The sequence below is a fragment of the Jaculus jaculus genome, chromosome X, assembly GCF_020740685.1.
Source record: "Jaculus jaculus isolate mJacJac1 chromosome X, mJacJac1.mat.Y.cur, whole genome shotgun sequence".
Taxonomy (NCBI): domain Eukaryota; kingdom Metazoa; phylum Chordata; class Mammalia; order Rodentia; family Dipodidae; genus Jaculus; species Jaculus jaculus.
In genome coordinates, this window is record NC_059125.1 from 126600846 (window position 1) to 126622155 (window position 21310).

At 40.6% G+C, this 21310-nt stretch overlaps 1 protein-coding gene across 3 annotated transcripts in view; it reads right to left on the bottom strand.

The window, feature by feature from the left end:
- Window positions 1-8220: 8220 nt before the first annotated feature.
- The window catches only part of Znf280c (zinc finger protein 280C), a 66756-nt gene continuing 53666 nt past the window's right edge, over window positions 8221-21310 (bottom strand). For all 3 annotated transcript variants that reach the window (XM_045141111.1, XM_045141112.1, XM_045141113.1), the window contains 3 exons: window positions 9965-10083; window positions 9784-9820; window positions 8221-9660 (listed from right to left, as the gene is read on the bottom strand). In XM_045141111.1, the coding sequence (XP_044997046.1) occupies window positions 9645-9660; window positions 9784-9820; window positions 9965-10083 (172 nt within the window). In that variant the 3' untranslated portion in view covers window positions 8221-9644. The remainder of the gene's footprint in view (window positions 9661-9783; window positions 9821-9964; window positions 10084-21310) is intronic.

Below are 21310 nucleotides of genomic sequence, written 5' to 3' on the forward strand. Positions count from 1 at the left end.
ACGTGCCTTAACCACTAAGCAATCTCTCGAGCCCAATTTTTGGCTGTTTGACACAGAGTTTCACTCTAGCCCACGATGGCCAGGAACTCACTATTATAGCACAGACTAAAACTCTAGATCTCCTGCTTTAGCCTCTCCAGTGTTGGGATCATAGGCATGTACCATCACACCCAGATATATAAATGAGTTATTAATGGCACAAAATGACACACATTAAGAGTAAATCTTGGGCTGGAGGGATAGCTTAGCAGTTAAGGCATTTGCCTGCAAAGCCAAAGGACCCAGGTTCTATTCCCCAGGACCCACATTAGCCAGATGCACAAGGGGGCGCATGCATCTGGAGTTCATTTACAGTGGCTGGAGGTCCTGGCGCAGCCATTCTCTCTCTCCCTCTTTCTCTGTCAAATAAATAAATAAATAAAATTTTTAAAAAGTTTTAAAAAAAGAGTAAATCTTGTTGGGCACAGTGAAACATGCCTTTTTTGTTGTTCATTTATCTATTTGAGAGCAACAGACGGGAAAGAGGCAGATAGGATAGAGAGAATGGGCACACCAGGGCCTCCAGCCACTGCAAACAAACTCCAGATGCATGTGCCTCCTTGTGCATCTGGCTTATGTGGGTTCTGGAGAATTGGGCCTTGAACTGGGGCCCTTAGGCTTCACAGGCAAGCACTTAACCACTAAACCATCTCTCCAGCCCAAAACATGCCTTTAATTCCAGTGCTCAGGAGGCTAAGGTAGGAGGATCACTGTGAGTTTGAGGCCAACCTGAGACTATGTAGTGAATTCCAGGTCAGCTTGGGCTACTTCAGAAAACACACACACGCACACACACAAAGAAAATGCTCCAATTGGAATGTGCCTCAGTTGTAGAGTGTTTACATACCATGGGAGAACCCTTGGGTTCCATCCTTAGCAACACACACACACACACACACACACACACACACCACCACCACCACCACCATCACCGAAAACTTTAATGGTGTCCAGAAAACGCTGTGATTTTACTAAAAATTGGGCAAGGAAAGATGGTGCTTCTGTAATATAAATGTCATTACTTCTTGATAAGATATATTTTCAAATGTTACCTCAGTGTTTTCATCTGTGAAACAGGATTGATAATTATTTGTTCAGGATTTTAAAAAAATTGTAAAAAATTTCACACATGTATATTTTTTATGTTGAAGATATTCCCTGTCATACTTCCTACCTTCCCCTTTCTGCCTGTCCCCAAGTCCATTAGTTGTCTTTGTTCCCCTAGACAGTTTCTCTTCTATTTTTAGCTCATATATACATCCATGATTGTATGCATCTTATAAAATCCAGGAACTGGGCTGGAGAGATGGCTTAGTGGTTAAGCGCTTGCCTGTGAAGCCTAAGGACCCCCATTCGAGGCTTGATTCCCTAGGTCCCACGTTAGCCAGATGCACAAGGTGGCGCACGCATCTGGAGTTTGTTTGCAGTGGCTGCAGGCCTTGGCATGACCATTCCCTCTCTCTCTCTCTGCCTCTTTGTCTGCCACTCTCAAATAAATAAATAAAATTGAACAAAAACATGTGGATCCCTTTGGAAAAAAAAAATCCAGGAACCACAAACGAAAGCATACAAAACCCTACCAGATTGGATTTATTTATTTATTTACTTAATTTACTGGCATGAATGTGTGTGTATGGGTGTGCCAGTGTCTCTTGCCACTTGCTAAGGAATGCCAGCACAGCTTTACATGGGTAGCTGGGGAACTGAACTAGACCTATAGGCTTTGCAAGCAAGGGTCCTGTGAAAAATGCTGCTCTGTATGTAGGAACATGCTCTGCAGTTGATACATTTCTTTTTTTTTCTAAAATTTTTTTTATTCATTTTTATTTATTTACTTGAGAGCGACAGAGAGAAAGAGGCAGATAGAGAGAGAGGAAGAATGGGCGTGCCAGGGCCTCCAGCCACTGCAAACGAACTCCAGATGAGTGCACCCCCTTGTGCATCTGGCTATTGTGGGTCCTGGGGAATTGAGCCTCCAACCGGGGTCCTTAGGCTTCACAGGAAAGCACTTAACCACTAAGCCATTTCTCCAGCCCAGTACATTTCTTTACTTAAAACTTTTGCTTGTACTAAGAGTCTTGTATTCATGAAGTATTCAATTTGTCCAGTGAGGTGCTATGGCGGTTTGATTCAGGTGTCCCCCATAAACATAGGTGTTCTGAATGCTAGCATGCTGCTCATGTCATCATTTTCCCCTGCCATCATGGAACTTCCCTTCAAGTCTGTAAGCCAAAATAAACCTTTTTTCCCCCACAAGCTGCTCTTGTTCAGGTGATTTCTGGAGCAGTGTGAATTTGACTGCAACACTAAAGTGGTACTGAGAGTGGGGTTGCTGCTGGACACCTGATTGTGTGACTTTGGCCTTTTGGAGCTGATTTTCAGGAGGAATGTGGAAGGATTTGAATCCTTGGACTAAGAGATGCCTTGCAGTGCTGTAAGCTTGATGGACTATTTTGGTCAGAGTTAAAAGACCTGAATGTACTAAGCAACTATGGACTGTGAGGTTTGGCTTCTGAGGGTGAGAAAGAGCTTTGCCTGGACTGGGCTAGAAGCAGTTTGTGTTGCTGTTATGCCCGTGTCCTGACAATTTGTGCAGGGCTGCACTGCATAGAAATGGACTGGTGTGCAGAGGAATATGGCACAGAAAGAAATCTTTAGGCTGAAACTGCCTGTTGAGGTGCAATTGAGAGATTACAACCATTGAGATTGGGCCAGCTAACCTGCATTGGGATAACAGAAAGAATGCAATCTTTTGAAGGGACCAGAATGCTGAAGGAGTGTCCTGTTCTTCAAAGTCTGCTTTATTCCATCCCACCCCCGATTAACAAATTGGCACCCCACCTAGTATCATGGAGTATAAGAAATGCATGAAAGAGAGGGTCATTGAGTTTGCATCACGGTCTTGTGTTTTGGAAACGGCCATGGGCAGTGTGAAGCAGGTTTGCTGGTTTGCCTGTATGGAGACCCCATGGGGCCATGAGGATGAACTGTGGATTGCAGCGGAGACCCAGTGGAGATGCTGGGACCGTGAGATGGCTGCTAAGGAAAGCTGCCGACCCCATGAAGTTTTTCAGGACTGTGAATAGCCTAGCTGGAGGGTGGAATTGGAACACCAGAGACATTGCTGGTTAGAATTATTGGGCTTGGAGACTTGTCACTGACTAGAGTTGTTGGACTTGGAGCTACAGAGTTTGATGTTTTCCCTGGTTGTTTTAAATCTTATATTGGTTAAATATTTACTATGCCCAATGCCATCTTTTTCAGTATGATTGCGTATTCCATGCCATTATGGGTTTTGGGGGGACTTTTTGGTATTATGGCTATTAAAAGACCTTGGATTATGGGCTGTTTGAACATCATTGGGATTGATAAAAACTATAGGGACTTTTAAAGACAGACTGAATGCATTGAATTTTACAACATGGATGGTTATCAGTTTATGGAGGCCAGAGGTGGAATGTGGTGGTTTGAATCAGGTGTCCCCCATAAACTTGACGTGTTCTGAATGCTAGGTTCCCAGCTGATAGAGATTTGGGAATTAATGCCTCCTGGAGGCAGTGTATTGTTGGGGGTGGGCTTATGGTGTTATAGCCAGCTCCCCCTTCCTAGTGTCTGGCACACTCTCCTATTGCTATTGTCCACCTGATGTTGGCAAGGGGGTGATGTCCACCCTCTGCTCATGTCATCATTTTCCCTGGCCATCATGGAACTTCCCCTCAAGTCTGTAAACCAAAATAAACATTTTCCCCCACAAGCTGCACTTGATCAGGTGATTTCTGCCAGCAATATGAACCTGACTACAACAGGTGCCTTACATTTCAGTATAGGAATAGGTATAATGGATTTTAGATTTTCTTTTGTTTCACACTCTCATGATTTCCTTTTCTTTCTTTCTTTCTTTTTTTTTTTGCCGTAGGATCTCACTCTAACCCACTCTGACCTGGAATTCACTTTGTAGTCTCAGGGTGGCCTCAACCACATGGCAATCCTCCTACCTCTGCCTCCCGAGTATTGGGATTAAAGGTATGTGCCACCACAGCCAGCTCATAAACAGTAGGCTTGCTAATGTTATCAGTTTAGCATCAGGAGCTGTATGAAAACCTTTTACTAAATTATAATTGGTTTCATCAAAGAATAAGAATAGCTAGTGGGTCTTCAATCTTTTTTCAACTTTTTTTTTTTAGAAACTTTTATTTAATTTACTTGAGAGAGAGAGAATGAATGGGTTTTCAGCCACCACAAACTCCAGATGCATGTGCCACCTTGTGTATCTGGCTTATGTGGGTCTTGGGAAATTGAACCTGAGTTCTTTGGCTTTGCAGGCAAGCACCTAAACTGCTAAGCCATCTCCAGCCAGATATTCTGATAGATCTAAATAGTGAAATATTGCTTAGTTTCTTTTTTTTTCTATTATTTTCAAGCTTTATTTTATCACTCTTATCCAACACACATCAGAAAGCCTATCAACAGTGCATCTTATAGGAAGTCAGTTTACAACAAAACTGAACAAGGCAATTGTGTTTATGGAAAAAGTTTTCAGCAAAAAGCACGCAATACAGTCCATTGAAACAGTGTTCATCCTTGCTTAGTTTCTTGAGAGACACACATTCCTTCCATTATTTATTGCACTGTGGTATCTTTCATGCTTCAGTTCAACAGAAGATATGATCTAGCCATTCTATAAATTTGAACTTTTTCATATGGTTTGGTAATGGATTCTTTCAATAATTTTGCTACTCCTTCCCAGTTGTTGTTTTCTTAACAAATATTTAATGGGGATCTCCTTTGTTGGTCTATTATGTGTCTGTCAACCCCTGGATGGTGGAAGAGAATCTTTACTATGTCATCCTGGCCTAAGCTGTCCATTTAAAACATTTGGATTGCATTTTCCTATCTCTAATACTAAGCAAGTGGCCTCAACTTTGCCATACCAGCATGCATACTGAATGAGTGCCCAGTGGGTCACTATCTAGTTGGTTGAAAATTTCTCATTGAAGGCTAGAGAGATGGCTTAGCGCTTAAGGAACTTGCCTGCAAAACCAAAGGACCCAGGTTCAATTCTCCAGGACCCACATAAGCCAGATGCACGACGTTGCACTTGTCTGGATTTTGTATGCAGTGGCTGGAGGCCCTGGTGTGTCCATTCTCTGTATGAGCCTCTCACTCAAATAAATATAAATATTAAAAATTAAAAAGTTTTTATGAATAAGCTGCATGGAAACCTAGTTTTTTGGATAATGGCACACCTAGAAGCCATAAATTGGTACTAGAAAAATTTCAATACCAGTGATGGGATACTTTCCAGTGAGTTATTGGACAGAGGGGTCCCTGATACCCCCAGAACATCCAGAAATAGATAGTAAGATCCTATTGCTGAAGACTTCACATGCTTGGGCTCCCAGGTCACTGAGAAATCAAGCTGGAGCTCAACAGAAAGCCTCCTCCCTGTAGACCAGCTGACAGAAAGCTGGAAAACACCACACTACATGCAGCTCAATGGGAGAGAGAAGGTATCAGTGATGATAAACAATAGTGGCCAGGCCAAATTAGCCAGTAGGTGCAATAGTGGCATGTCTGTTATGGGGAAAACCTGGACTGGGGGCCAGCTCCATGGGAGGGAATACATGCCTGGTACTGAAAATCTAGTGAAAACCTATGTCAGGGGAGGTCATGAGCCCTAGGAGTTTAATGTCTGCTGTTGTCTGGCCAGATGCATATATTATGCTCACCAAATTGCCCTGTACGCACTTTTTTAATTGACAACTTCCATGATTGTATTGTACACACTTTTATTAACATTCATACCCATGTATTAATGCTACTCTCACTTTTAGAGTTAGAGAAGCTTTTCTTTTCAGATGGTGGTGACCACTGGGATGACTCAAAAGGCATCATAGTGCTGAGAAGTGACAGATGAATGTTCATCACTGGGATCTCTCTACCACGCCTTCCAAGGCTTACAGTCCATTGCAGAAGAGGTGGTAGAAAGAATGTAAGAGCCAAAGGAAGGGTAAGACTGCCTACAATGAAGTCTTCCAGACAGAAAATGGCCTGGATAGTCATGACCTCACAGTGTCTGGTACTACCTACACAAGACCCTCATAATAGGAGGAAAAGATGATGACATCAAAATAAAAGAGACTAGCTGGCCATGGTGGCACATGCTTTTAATCCCAGTACTTGGGAGGCAAAGGTAGGAGGAGCTCCCTGAGTTCGAGGCCATAGTGAGAATATATAGTAAATTCCAGGTCAGCCTGAGCTGGAGTGAGACCCTACCTCAAAAAATAAACAAAAGAGCAATTTAGAGAAGGAGGGGATATGATAGAAAATGGATTTACAAAGGGGAATGGCGGGAGGGAGAGAGGATTATCATGGTTTACTGTCTATAATTATGGAAGTTGTCAATAAAAAAAGTTTTACAAAAAGAAAAAAGCTGGGCGTGGTAGCACACGCTTTAATACCAGAATCCCAGCACTCGAGAGACAGAGATAGGAGGATCACCATGAGTTCGAGGCCATCCTGAGACTACACAGTGAATTCCAGGTTAGCCTGGACTAGAGTGAAACCCTACCTCAAAAAACAACAAAATATTGATTTTCAATAATTTTATTAAACTACATATTAAAATATTTTATTTATTTGAGAGAAAGTGAGTGAGAGAGAGAATGGGCACATCAGAATAATCCTTCTGCCTCTGCCTTCCAAGTGGTGGGATTAAAGGCATGCACCACCATGCCCAGGACCCCCACCCCCACTTTTTGAGGTAGGATCTCATTTTAGCCTACGCTGACTTGGAATTCACTATGTAGTCTCAGGCTAGCCTTGAACTCACAACAGTCCTTTTACCTCAGCCTCCCTAGTGCTGAGACTGCACTACCATGTCCAGCATTAGGTAAATTTTATATCATGTATATTTTACACAAGAAAAATTTTTAAAAATTGTCTGTCTTGAGAGCCTACAAATCTCCACATTCACTACTTCAAAATAAGCCTCTTCTAAAGATTCTAACAAATCATTTGTAGTACATACTAACATGAAAAGCTAACCTAATGAATTCAACTCTTTTAATTATAAATTTTAATAACAAATGACCACTGAAAATGGCTTTTATTGTGTTTCAAAGGACATTCATAAAACTGTAATTTTAAAGTTTAAATACCGCTTGTGACTGAATTAGACTTCAGAGCCTGCCCACTTTCACCATTATTAAGATAACAAATGGAGTATTTGCTAGCTTTTAAAATAGCTCAAATTGCTATAGTAAGGTTTTAACTGAGTGCAAGATGTATTCAATAAAGAGCTCTGTTTTCAGGCTAAGCAATCATGCTTCCATGTGAAAAGCAAAACAATACTTGTGTTTTTTTTTTTTTTCAAGGCAGGGTCTCACTCTAGCCCAGGCTAACCTGGAATTTACTCTGTAGTCTCAGGGTGGTCTCAAACTCATGGTGCTCCTACCCCTGCCTTCCAAGTGCTGTGATTAAAGGTGTGTGCCACCTTAACTGGTTAATGCTTTTTGATATGATACAATCTATAGGCATTTTTTTTCTTGAGGTAGGGTCTCACTCTAGCCCAGGCTGACCTAAAACTCACTTTGTAGTTTCAGGCTGGCCTTGAACTCACAGTGATCCTCCTACCTACCTCTGCCTCCCTAGTACTGGGATTAAAGGTGTGTGCCACCACACTCGGCCAATTTATAGGTTTTAAAAAACATTTTATTTATTTATGAGAGAGAAATATGCAGGGGGAGAGAGAGAGAGAAGAGAGAGAGAGAGAGAGAGAGAGAGAGAGAAAGAGTATAGGTGCACCAGGGCCTTCAGCCACTGCAGATGAACTCTAGATGTGTGCACCCCCTTGTGCATTTGGCTTACATGGGTCCTGGGGAGTTGAACCTGAGTTCTTTGGCTTTGCAGGCAAGTGCCTGAACCTCTAAGCCATCTCTCTAGCCCCAATCTGTAGGTTTTTATATAAACTTACTTATTATAAAGTAATTCCAGAGTGTTTAACAATACAATTTTTATTAAAAAAATAAGTAACATCAAAACTGTCCATCAAAACTATATTTAGTGTAACCAAAATAAACAAACACAAAACTAAAAAATATACACATCTCTTTCTTTCTCAATATATATACTTACATATATATTTATATATATATATATATATATATATATGGACAAGAAACAAGTGCATTTTTGGTCCCAATATTTTTGAATATATTATCTTTATCCAAAGAAGTTACATTTATGGCTAAGAAGAGATTGCATTGTAGATGGATAACAATATATTTTCAAACTTGCTTTACAATACGTAAAGGAAAATTTGCCAATTTTTTGTCTTTGAACTTATTTTACCTAAGATGTTAATATTAGGCCCAAGATAAACAGAGTATGTAGTAGCTAATGGTCTGAGCAAGTATCTGGTTTAAAAACTACCAAAAGGTAGTTACATAAAACATGTAGAGAATTTGAAAAAAAATTTTAAGGGTCCTTAACAAAAACAACAAAAAACCCAAAAGCTTTAAGAAGAAAAGTAGACATAACAAAATGGACATCAACAAATTTAGTGAAGAAAACCCAAGCTATCAAATTTTAATGATTTCTAAAAAAAATAAAATCTAAATACTAGTATTGGTGAAGACTCCTGATATTAGTACTGGATATGACAATATAAATAACTGCTACTTTGGAATTATAAGTTTAGAAGTCTGTTTTTCCAAGAACATGAAAGTAATCTTGGTTTATTATACAATCAGGATGTTTATATTCCTTAGACTGCATGCATACTAGAGGGAGATTAAAGGGACATAGAATGAGTAAAGTTTGAACTTGGATGTTGAATCACTAATTTGATAGGCTCTTGGTTAAAATCAACTCACAAGCTTAAATTCACCAACTAAAGTCTCTAAATGAGAAGTTGTGCTCAATTTGGTAGACCTTGAGGTCTTCTCTGGCCAAATTAGCACCAGCCTTATGGGATACCAGTCATGTAGGAAAGGATCTCCCCAAGAATTGGTAAATTCTTAAGGCCACAAACTAGAAGAGGTTTCACAGTCAAATAACTCATATTCCTTGGAAAGAGATAACAGGCATCAGTTGTGTCCATCGAAGGAGGACACTGTCCAGGAGTACACTGGACATTTTTGAAATTTCAGTGTTGCTTCTGCATCTGAAAAATAGAACAAGGACAGACAAGGAATGAGAGAACAACAACTATCTGACCTAAAATGTGAAATTTGTAAGAAATTAAGCAGACAAAACAGACAAAAGGCGAACAACCATATTATTTGAAATGAAATATTCTGAAGGCAAGTAAGCAGAGAAAAACACAAACTATTTCAAGAGACAAAAGATATGTTAACCTGACTCAGATATGTTAACCTGATTCAAAGATAAGGTGGAATAAGAATCTAGTGCCACCTGAAAGCTGTAAAGAACTGAATAATGAAAGCTAGTGCTGTGAATTTTAATTGCCTTCATGTGAGAAAACACTTCAGGACTTTGAACTTAGGAAATTGCTTTTGTGTAAGAAAACACTTCAGAACTTTGAACTTAGGAAATTCCAACTTGTCTTGCACCAGGTTGCACGAGCTCCATAGAGCAGGGATCTATTTCAACAAGCAGCTTAAAAAAAAACAAAAATAAAATACTTTAATATTTTTTCATTTCTATTAATGATACATATAAAAATTGCAACAGTATTAAAATTAATCAAAGCAAGATTTATTGAATAAAAATTAAACTTACTCAGAAGGGTATTTAGAAGTTGAGGTACATTCAGACACTGCAATCAGAAGAAAGTTTTTGTTTAAAAACAGCGTATATTCAGAGCAAGACTACTGATTTAATACATAACTACACATACTGTGCTTATCAAAAACAATGGACCAAATATCAGAAATTCAAAATAACAATTAGCTGTACATACCATTCTCTATTATAACTTGGCAAGTATGAGTTTTACGGTGATTTAAGTGTTTAGCCATACGGTCCAAGCCAGAAGAGTTGGCTAAGAAATCACATTTAAGGCACACTAGAGTGATGCCCCTATGGAAAAAGAGAAAACTATAAGAAAGAGAATCACATGTGGTAAATCGATATACAAAAGTCATTAACTATTGTCTCATGTAATAGCTCGATTTTTTTTTTTTTGAGGTGGGGTCTCACTCTGGCCCAGGCTGACCTGGAATTCACTATGGAGTCTCAGGGTGGCCTCAAACTCATGGTGATCCTCCTACCTCTGCCTCCCAAGTGTTGGGATTAAATGCGTGCACCACCATGCCCGACTTGATTTTTATTTTATGTGCTATGATCATCTGTTATAAATCGGATACATCTAAATGATTCTCTAGGGCTGTTCTCAGTGCTAAAGTACTTGCTTGGCATGTGCAAGGTCCTATATTTTATCATCAGCACTTAATATGTTTGCCGAGGACCTCCTGCACATACTGAACTACTAGTATTTTGGATACAACAGAAAACAAAAAAGTCCATGGCACTTATAAAGTTGTCTTATTTAAGTTAGTATAAAATTAAGTCTGGCATGGTAGTGCACACCTTTAATTCCAGCACTCAGGAGGCAGAGGTAGGAGGATCACTGTGAGTTCAAGGCCAGCCAGGGACTACAGGAGGACAGAGTAAATTCCAGGTCAGCCTGGACTAGAGTGAGACTCTACCTTGAAAATAAAAAGTTAATATAAAACCAGAAGAGAAGGCGGGCATGGAGGTGCATGCCTTTAATCCCAGTACCTGGGATGGAGAGGTAAGAAGATCACTGTGAATTTGCGACCATCCTGAGACTACACAGTAAATTCCAGGTCAGCATGGGCTAGAGTGAGACTCTACCTCAAAAAAACAAAACAACAACAACAACAACAACAACAAAAGTCAAAGAGTGATTGAAGACAACATCTGATTTTCATCTTAGCCTCCACAAGCATGTGGATACACACATATATGTGCACACACACACACTTATACACACAAGCATATCACACACACAAAAAAGAGATGTAAAGATTTAAAAAAAAATCCATTAGGAGACTGGAGACATTGCTCAGTGGTTAATGTGCTTGCCTGCAAAGCCTAACAACCTGAGTTCAATTCTCCAGTACCCACATAAAGCCAGATGCACAAAGTGGCACAGGCACCTGGAGTTCATTTGCAGGGAATGGAGGGCCGGGTATGCCCGTTCTCTCTCTTTCCCTGAAAATAAATAAAACTATTAAAAATTAAAAAAAATTGATTATTAATTGCTTAATAAAGCATATATATGCTTTTTGAGTACATTAGATACTTGACATGGTTTTGCTTCTTTGTTTTTATCAAGGTGGGGTCTTGTTCTAGCCCCAGCTGACCTGGAATTCATTATGTAGTCTCAGGCTGGCCTCAAACTTATAGCAGTCCTCCTACCTCTGCCTCCCAACTGCTGGGACTAAAGGAGGGCACTACCACACCTGGCATCTTTTATTTTTGAGTGTCTTGCCATATAGCTCAGGCAGGTCTTGGTAAGATGTGTCTGCCTCAGGTCCCCTGTGCTGGGATTACAAACATGAACCAACATGGCCAACTTCACCAAAATAAATACCTTTCCTATATATAGGGGTAAAATGCAATAGCTTATATTAGGTTGACTTTTCCTCTGCAGCTCTGGTACAAATAACAACCTATTTGTATTTACAACTAATTACACCTATAAAAAGAAACTTTGGGCTGGAGAGAAATAGTTAAGGTGTTTGCCTGCAAAGCCAAAGAACCCAGGTTCGACTCTCCAGGATCCACCCATGTAAGCAAGATGTGCAAGGTGGCACATGTGTCTGGAGTTTATTTATTTGTAGTGGCTGGAGGCCCTGGTGCACTCATTCTCTGCCTTTTTTTCTCTTTCTCTCAAATAAACAAATAAAATTAAAAATATTAAAAAACAAATTAAAACCACTTTGGAATTCCATCTCTTTCCTGTCAGAATGGCTACCATCTAGGAAACAAATGACAATACATGGTGGCAAGGATAAGGAAAAAGAGGAACCCTTCTGCACTGTTGGTGAGAATGCAATCTGGTCTAGCCATTGTGGAAATCAGTGTGGAGGTTCCTGAGATAGCTAAAAATAGACCTACCATACGATCCAGCTATACCATTCCTAGGTATATATCCTAAGGACTCATCTCACTCTCTTAGAGATACATGTTCAACCATATTTATTGCCACTCTATTCACAATGGAAATGGAACCAGCCTAGATGTCCCTCAACTGATGAGTGGATAATGAAGATGTGGCACATGTATACAATGGAGTTCTCCTCAGCAGTAAAGAAAAATGAAATTATGAAATTTACAGGGAAATGGATGGATCTGGAAAGGATTATACTTAGTGAGGTAACCCAGGCCCAGAAAGCCAAATGCTGCATATTTTCTCTCATATGTAGATCCTATCTTCAAATGATTGGATTTCTATGTAAGTTGGAATAAAACTCAGTAGCATAGGCCAGTAAGCTAGAAAGGGGATATAAAGGGATCAGAAAGGGTGGGAGGAGGGGGGACTTAAGAGGATGATATTATATATATGTAAGTAGAAGAACAGATTTATGGGGGTGAAAAGGCCCAAGTGAGGTCAGGGGAAGTAATTTAGTAAAGGACAGGTGGGGGGAGGGCTAAAAAAAAATCTAAGAGGGTATTGAGTAAGTCATATGGAAACCTACTTTTTTGGACAATGACACACCCAGAAGGCATAGATTGTTACTAGAAAAATTTCAGTGCCAGGGATGGGATACCTTCCAATGAGTTGTTGGCCAGGAAGGTCCCTGATGCCCCAAAACATTACAGGCCATTGCCAAAGCTCTTGGTTTCTTACCAGGAATAGATGGTAAGACCGTGCTGCTGAAGACTCCACATACTTGGGCTGCAAGGTCGCTGAGAAATTCTGCTAGACCTGAGCTGATAACCTCCTCTGTGTAGACCAGCTGGTAGAAAGCTGGAAAAAGCTATGCTGCATGCAGTTCCATGGGAGAAAAATCATCAGTAGAGATACCCAACAGCAGACACTGCAAGCCTTAAATTTGGCCAGCTAGGCCAAATGAGTCAACAAGTACAATAATGGCGTATCTGTTATGAGGGAAACCAAACACTCTCTAATTGGACTGGAGGCCTGCTCCACGGAGGAAATACATGGCTAATACTGAAAACCTATGATAGGGGAAGTCAAGAGCCCTAGGGGTGTAATGTCTGCTGGTGTCTTGCTAAATGTATATGCTAGGTTCACCAAACTGCCCAGTAAGCACTTCTCTTAATGTTCATACCCATGTATTAATGCTACTCTCACTTTTGGTTAGAACAGCTTCTCTTTTCAGATGGTGGTGACCTTGGGATGACTCAGAAGGCACCATGGTGCTGAGAAGTGACAGAGGAGTGCTCAATACTGAAACATCTCTATCACACCTTCCAAGGGTCAGGATCCATTGCAGAAGAGGTGGTGGAAAGAATGTAAGAGCCAAAGCAAGGGTGCTCTTCCAGACACAAAATGGCCAGGATATCCATGACCTTGCAGTGCCTGTCAGTATTTATACAAGATCATCATAATAGGAGAAAAGGATGATGATATCCTAAGAGAGAGACTGATTGAGGCAGGAGGGGTATGATGGAAAGTGGAGCTGCAAAGGAAAGTGTTGGGGGGAGGGAATTGCCATGGTTTATTGTAATTATGGAAGTTGTCAAAAAGAAATCCCAGATATCCTGTGTTGTAGAGTGAGTAGGACAGATCTCCCTGTTCTCCAGTTCTTCCCAGTACCCTGTTCCCGGAAGGTACCCTTGAGGCTGGCTCAGGGCTGCCTGGACCCTGTGAGCCTGCTGTGGCAACAGACCCCTTGCTCTACTTTCCTGATTGAAGGACCCATGGGCCCCAAATTCCTGGATCCCCTGCCCCAGAGGGTACATGCAGAGTGAGAAGGTCTAAGTTCCTGGTTGGTGTCCTACCTCCCAGTTACCTAGTTCCAGTACCCCTGCTGCTGCCTCAGGGAGGCCTGGTTCCTGGATTGGTCCCTGGCTACACAAATCCCTATTCCCGTGAGTCAGAGGGTACATGGGCCACTGTAGGAGATGGCCTCTTGCCCTTGGCTCTCCAGTTCCTGGCTCCTGGTTCTCCAACCCATCATCCCCCTGTGCTGAAGAGTACATGCAAGTGGAATGAGTAGGCCAGAGCTCCCAGTTCCCCAGGTACCTTTGATGTACCTGCAATCTCTACAATCAGTGCATCTGTGGCTATAACCCCACTGTATACTAGTAAACCAATCTGGCTCACATTTTTTGCTTTGGTTCTTTGGAGGTAGGGTCTCACTCTAGCCAAGGCTAATCTGGAATTCACTCTGTATTCTCAGGGTGGCCTCGAACTCACAGTGATCCTCCTACCTCTGCCTCCTGAGTACTGGGATTAAAGGTGTACGCCACCGCGCCCAGCCAATCTGGCTCACATGTAAAACAGAACATCCTCTGAAGATCCTACAAGGACAAAAACTTGCTTCCACCTCAGTAGAATAAAGTATTTCCCCAGGATGGGTAGACTACAATGCAAAAATGCCAACAAAAGTCAGAAAACTGAGAGATCTCCACCCAGGCTGCCTAGTCCCATGATGAAATCATAGAGAAATCAACAGAAATTCATTTCCCAAATGAAAACATAATAACCAATGAGACCCTGATCAAAACAACTGTTAAACTGGAAGCAAACCATCAAAAAAACCAACAATCATATCAATGAAATCAAGCAGAATTGTCTCTTAAGAACATTCAGCTTGTGACAGTAGGATTAACTTAATTGAAGAATATGTTAGAACCTTCAAAAGAAATATGAATGAACTGAAGATGGGTCAAGAAACGGAAGATCTCAAAAACCAATTGATGAAGACTTGATTAAATATAACAACAAATTCCAGGAAGCATCAAGAAAATCAGAACTCAAATTGAAATCCTACTTCAAAAAGGAGATGAACATGATGCAAAATAACTCAACAGAAAACAAAAATCAAATAGAGCTTGTAAAAACCTCCCTAAGCTGTGTGTGGTGGTGCATACCTTTAATTGCAGCACTTGGGAGGCAGAGGAATGAGGACTGTCGTGAGATCAAGGCCAGCCTGAGACTACATAGTGAATTCCAGGTCAGCCTGGACTAGAGTGAAACTCTACCTAGAAAAAAAAAAAAAAAACGAAACCACTCTGGAACCCCTCACTAACAGAGTTACTCATGTGGAAGACAGAACTTTTGACCTAGAAGGCAAGACAGAAGAAATTAACTGGGAGGCCAAAAACTTTGCCAAGTTCAAAAAAATCAAGTGAACAGAATACAAGGGAACTGTGGGATAACCTAAAACAACCTAACATCCACATCATGGGTATACCAGGAGAGGAAATCCAGGCCAGAGGCACAAAGAGCATAGTCAACAAAATTACTGAAGAAAAATTTCCCAATCTCTCAAAAGACAAGCCCACCCAGGTACAAGAAGCCCACAGAACACCAAAGAGACAGGACCAAAGAATAAACTCTCCAAGGCACATCATAGTTAAAACTCTTAACAATGAAAACAAAGAGAGAATGCTGAAAGCAATGAGAGAAACAACTCACTATATACAAAGGCACTCCCACCAGAATCACATCAGATTTCTCAGTGGAAACCCTAAAAGCCAGAAGTGCCTAGAATGGAAAACTTCAAAGTCTATAAAACCACTGTCTTCCAACCCAAGCTACTCTCCCCAGCAAAAGTATCTCTCATAATAGATGGTAAAAGGAAAACTTTCCATGAAAAAAGTCAACTCTATGACTATATGAACACAAAGCGAAATGTACAGAGAAAACTTCAGGGAATACTCTATACAGAAGAGTCAAACAACCAATCTCAAGAGTCAACAAGATGATCACAATAACCAAAACTAGACCAGCTGAACAAAGTACAAACCACAAGAAAGCACCAAACCCCATGAAACATCATACCATGGCAGGGATTAAATTGAACCTCACAGTTATAACCTTAAATATTAATGGTCTTAACTCACCCATCGAAATACACAAATTAACAGGGTAGATCCAAAACAATGGACCCTTCTATCTGCTGTCTTCAAGAAACCCACCTCACCACTAAAGATAAGACACCTCAGGGTGACAGGATGGGAAGTGATATCCCAAGCAAATAAAAATAAGAAACAAGAGGGTGTTGCTATACTAGTATCATATAAGATAGACTTCAAACCAAAAGTAATCAAAACGGACAAAGACAGCCACTTCTTACCCATCAAGGGAATGAGCCAACATGAGAATGTCATAATCACAAATCTTTATGTGCCAAACACAGGTGTACCACAGTTTATAAAACAAAACCTACTTGACAATGAAATAGAAATAAATACCAACAACATCATAGTCGAAGACTTCAGTACTCCACTATCATTAATAGACAGATCATTCAAGCAGAAAATCAACAGGGAAATAATAGAGCTCAGCAACACCATAGATCAACTAGACCTAACAGACATCTACAGAATTTTCCATCCCAACTCTACAGAATAGCCATTCTTCTCAGCAGCCCATGGAACCTTCTCCAAAATAGACCATATATTAGGCCATAAAGCGTGCCTCCATAAATTCAGGAAAACTGAAGTAACTTCCTGCATCATAGATCACAATGCTTTAAAGCTACAAATTAACAACAAGAGAGACACATCAAGAACTCCATCAACTCCTGGAGACTAAACAACATACTTTTAAACAATGAATGGGCTGTGGAATAAATTTTTAAAAAATTGTAAAATTCCCAGAATTGAATGATAATGAAAACACAACTTACCAAAACTTATGGGACACAATGAAGGCAGTCCTAAGGGGAAAATTCATAGTGCTAAATGCCTTCATAATAAAGACAGAAAGTTCACAAATTAATAACCTAACTGTCTACCTAAAGGCATTTGAAAAACAAGAATCCAACCTTAAGAGCTCCAGATGGAAATAATCAACCTCAAGAGCTCCAGATGGAAATAATCAATATCAGAGCAGAAATAAATGAATTGGAAATGAAGACAACAATTAAAAAATAAATCAATAAAACAAAGAGCTCATTCTTTGAAAAAAAAAATAATCAAGATTGATAAACACCCCAGCTAATCTGATCAAGCAAAAACAAAAATACCACCACCAAAAAAACCTCCCAAACAAACAAACAAGCAAAAAAACAACCAACCAGGAGTGGTGGCGTACACCTTTAATCCCAGCACTTGGGAGGCAGAGGTAGGAGGATCACCATGAGTTCACGGCCACCCTGAGACTACATAGTGAAGTATTCCAGGTCAGCCTGGGCTATAGTAAAACCCTACCTTGAAAAAAAAAAACAAATAAAAAAGAGAAGTCTCAAAATAACAAAATTTGATACTAAAAATTCAAGGTCACAACAGACACCAATGAAATTTCAAGAGGCTTCAGGGCCTACTTCCAAAACCTCTACTCCACAAATTTGGATAATCTGGAAGAAATGGATGAATTCCAAGCCACATACTACCTACCAAAACTAAACTCAGAGCAGATTAATCTCCTAAACAAACCTATCACATCCACAGAGACTAAAAAGGTAATCAAACACCTCAACAAAAGGAAAAGTCCAGGACGAGATGGCTTCTTGGGCAAATTCTATCAAACCTTCATTGAAGAACTGAAACCAATTGTTCTCAAACTCTTTTGTATAACTGGAGACTTGGGAATTCTCCCCAACTACTTTTGTGAAGATAGCATTCATCATAATACCAAAACCAGACAGAGATGCAATGAGAAAGCTATAGGCTTATATCTCTGATGAATTTAGATACAAAGATCCTGAACAAATTCCTCACAAACTGAATTCAACAATACATCAAAATCATTATCTACCTTGACCAAGTAGGCTTCATCTCAAGGATGCAGGGGTGATTTAACATATAAAAGATGGCCAATGTAATACACCACATAAATAAGCTTAACCATAAGAACCACATTGTTGGTCCGCCTTGACCAGCAAGGAAGACACAACCACCAGTTCTTCCTACAGCAGTTTATTCAGGCAACTTCAAGCTTCATCTCCCCCAAGCCTCGGGCGGGGCTTCCTTATAAGCGCTCTCACTCCGCCCAATCACCCCAGGCAACGCAACCTTTCCAGTAAACAAGCATCAGAAGCCAATGAGCAGCGGTGAGGGCGAGCTCCTCCAAATATGGAAGCATCAGAAGCCAATGAGCAGTGGTGAGGGCGAGTTCCTCCAAATATGGACTTGTTTGTCCCAAGCATAGAACTTTCCGTCAGGTGCCATCTTTAGGGCTTGGCCCGAGGGGCTCTCCACACCACATGATTATCTCAGTTGATGCAGAGAAGGCCTTTGACAAAATACACCACCACTCCATGATCAAAACAATGGAATGAATAGGCATGGAGTATTTATATCTCAACAGAATAAAAGCTATATATAAAGCACCTAGAGCCAAAATAATACTTAATGGGGAAATACTCAAAGAGTTCCTGTTGAGATTGGGAACAAGACAGGGTTGCCCACTCTCACCACTGCTCTTCAACATAGAACTAGAAGTAGCAGCCCAAGCAATAAGACAGGAGAAAATATATAACCCTCAAAAGGAATAAGGGGGAAGCACCTGAAAAGTAGGGCTCTGGTGAGGGTGGGATGAAGCCTAAGCTTAAAAGAAACTTTTATTTTCTGTTGCTATTTATCAGAGAGACCTATGAGGTTCCCAAATCAAAACAGCTTTCTGTCAATGCACTTGATTACCCACCTGAGGCAAAAGCTAAGATCCAACTGCTTAAGATACCATATGCTGCTAACACAGAGCACAGAGAGACCTGCCTGGAATTCAGAAGAAAGCCAGTCCTCAGACAGCCTGTCTAGTGCTGGAAAGCAAACACCCTGACACAATGTACACATCAGTGCAATAGTGGCACACAGTTTCAGTGTGTAACCAACCAATAGCTTTCTAATTGGCTAAGATATCTGCTCAGTATAAAGGAAAGCATACCTAGAATTGGGAACCATATCAGAATTCTATGGAGACAAAGATTATGTTCTCCAATGTCAAGCTCTCACTAGTCTTTGGCTAAAAGAGGAGCTACAGCCATCAAATTCTCCCTAAAGTAATTATGCTTATCCCATTTAAACTATGCTGACACTTCACTCTCAGATGGAGAATCTGTTCTTTTTCAGAAGGTAGTGAGACCAGAGGTGATAAACTACCCCTCACAGTTCAGCCAAGCCACAGCTAAAACCAGAGGAACTGGAGAGATGAACCAGAGTGATGCTTCCATGCTGAACCTGATAATCAGTGCCAGAGCATAGGAGACAGACCCTGAGGATACTCAACACCTACCAAAGCAGAGATCCAGAGGCTCCTAAGAGCTCATCACTGAAGTAGACTTAAAACTCACAGAATTTTGCAGAAGAGGGGGTGGAAAGATTATAAGAACCACAAGTTAAGACATCATGCTTAAAGGCATTCCCTCCCCACTAAAAATAACTGACTGCTACTCCCACAATGCATAAACCACAACCCCATGGGGAATACTGTCAACCCCACTGAAGAGCGTCACCAACAAAATGGGGGCAGAGAGGAGGGAAAAGAGGGTAACAACACAAGATATATCCACACAAGATGTTGTTAATAATAATGAACATTAGAAAATCTTAAAAAAAAAAAAAACTTGTCCTTGAAAAAAACAAATTCATATTCTTTCTTCCCCTAAATCTCCCCTCCTGTTTGGTTTCTTTTCTGATGGCACTTCCCTGATACTGGGGTTCAGAATTTTGGAAATCTCTGATTCTCCTCTTCCTTAAAACAGTATTTCAAAGACCTAATAGTATGAGCAATTTTAAGCACTTACATTGTGTGCCAGGCTGAATGTTTTTAGACATATCTGATCCAAACAACTTGATCTAAAAAACTCAGAGTTTTTATCATGATCATTCTTTTCTTTTTTTTGTGTGTGTATATGCATGCAGATACACAGATATCATACATAAGTGTGCAGAGACCAGAGGGAGATGTTGGGTATCTTTCTCTATCATTCTGCTGCCTTATTTCCCCAGACCAGAATCTCTCACTGAACCTGAAACTACCTGTTACTTTTATGGTCAGACTGGCAGCCCAGAGAATCCCAGCTCAGTAATCTTGTCTCCACCACATCAGAACTGACCTTAAAGGTATTCATTAAGGTGCTTGCTTGCCTGTGATGCCTAAGGACCCAGGTTTAATCCCCCAGAACCCACATAAGCCAGATGCACATGGTGGCACATGTGTCTGGAATTCATTTGCAGTGGCTGGAGGCTCTGGTGCACCCATTCTCTCTCAATAAATAAAATTTAAAAGAAATCTGGATATAAGCTTAAAACCCCCAGATTTTGAGCTTAATACTATGTTATAGAAACCTTGTGTTCTATCCAGACCGTATTAATTGTTCTTTGTGACTCAGAACATGTATGCTTTCTGCTTTTAAAATTTTATAGTTAAAAAATATTTAGTTATTTGCAAGGAGAGAGAGAGTGAAAGAGAGATAAACAGAGAAAGAGAGAAAAATGAGAATTGGCATGCTAGGGCTTCTAGCCACTGCAAATGAGCGCCCCTTTGAGCATCTGGCTTTGCATGGGTACTGGGGAATTGAACTCAGGTTGTTAGGCTTTTCAGGCAAGTGCCTTAACTTCTGAGCAAGATATCTTCAACCTTTTCTTTCTTTCTTTTTAAAGATTTTTTGGTTTCACTCTAGCCCAGGCTGACCTGGAATTCACCATGGAGTCTCAGGGTGGCCTCGAACTCATGGTGATCCTCCTACCTCTGCCTTTCAAGTGCTAGGATTAAAGGCATGTGCCACCATGCACAGCCTACTTTTATTGTTTTTATTTTATTTTATTTTAAAGAGATAGCGTCAGACAGTGGGGGGGGGGGAGGGAGAGAACTGGCACACCAGGGCCTCGGCCACTGCAATCGAACTCAAGACATGTGTCCTACCCAGTGGGCATGTGTGACCTTGTACTTGCCTCACCTTTGAGCGTCTGGCTTATGTGGGATGTGGAGAAAGATTTAACATGGGTCTTTAGGCTTTGCAGGCAAGTGCCATAACTGCTAAGCCATCTATCCAGCTCTATTTCTACATTTTAATTCATACTATTTTTCCAACTAGAATAACCTTGTGCACCTCCTAAGTAGAAACCTCGTTATCCTTTGAAACATAACTCAGTTCATATTACAAGCCTCTTTGTATTATTGTAGTTATTTATATTA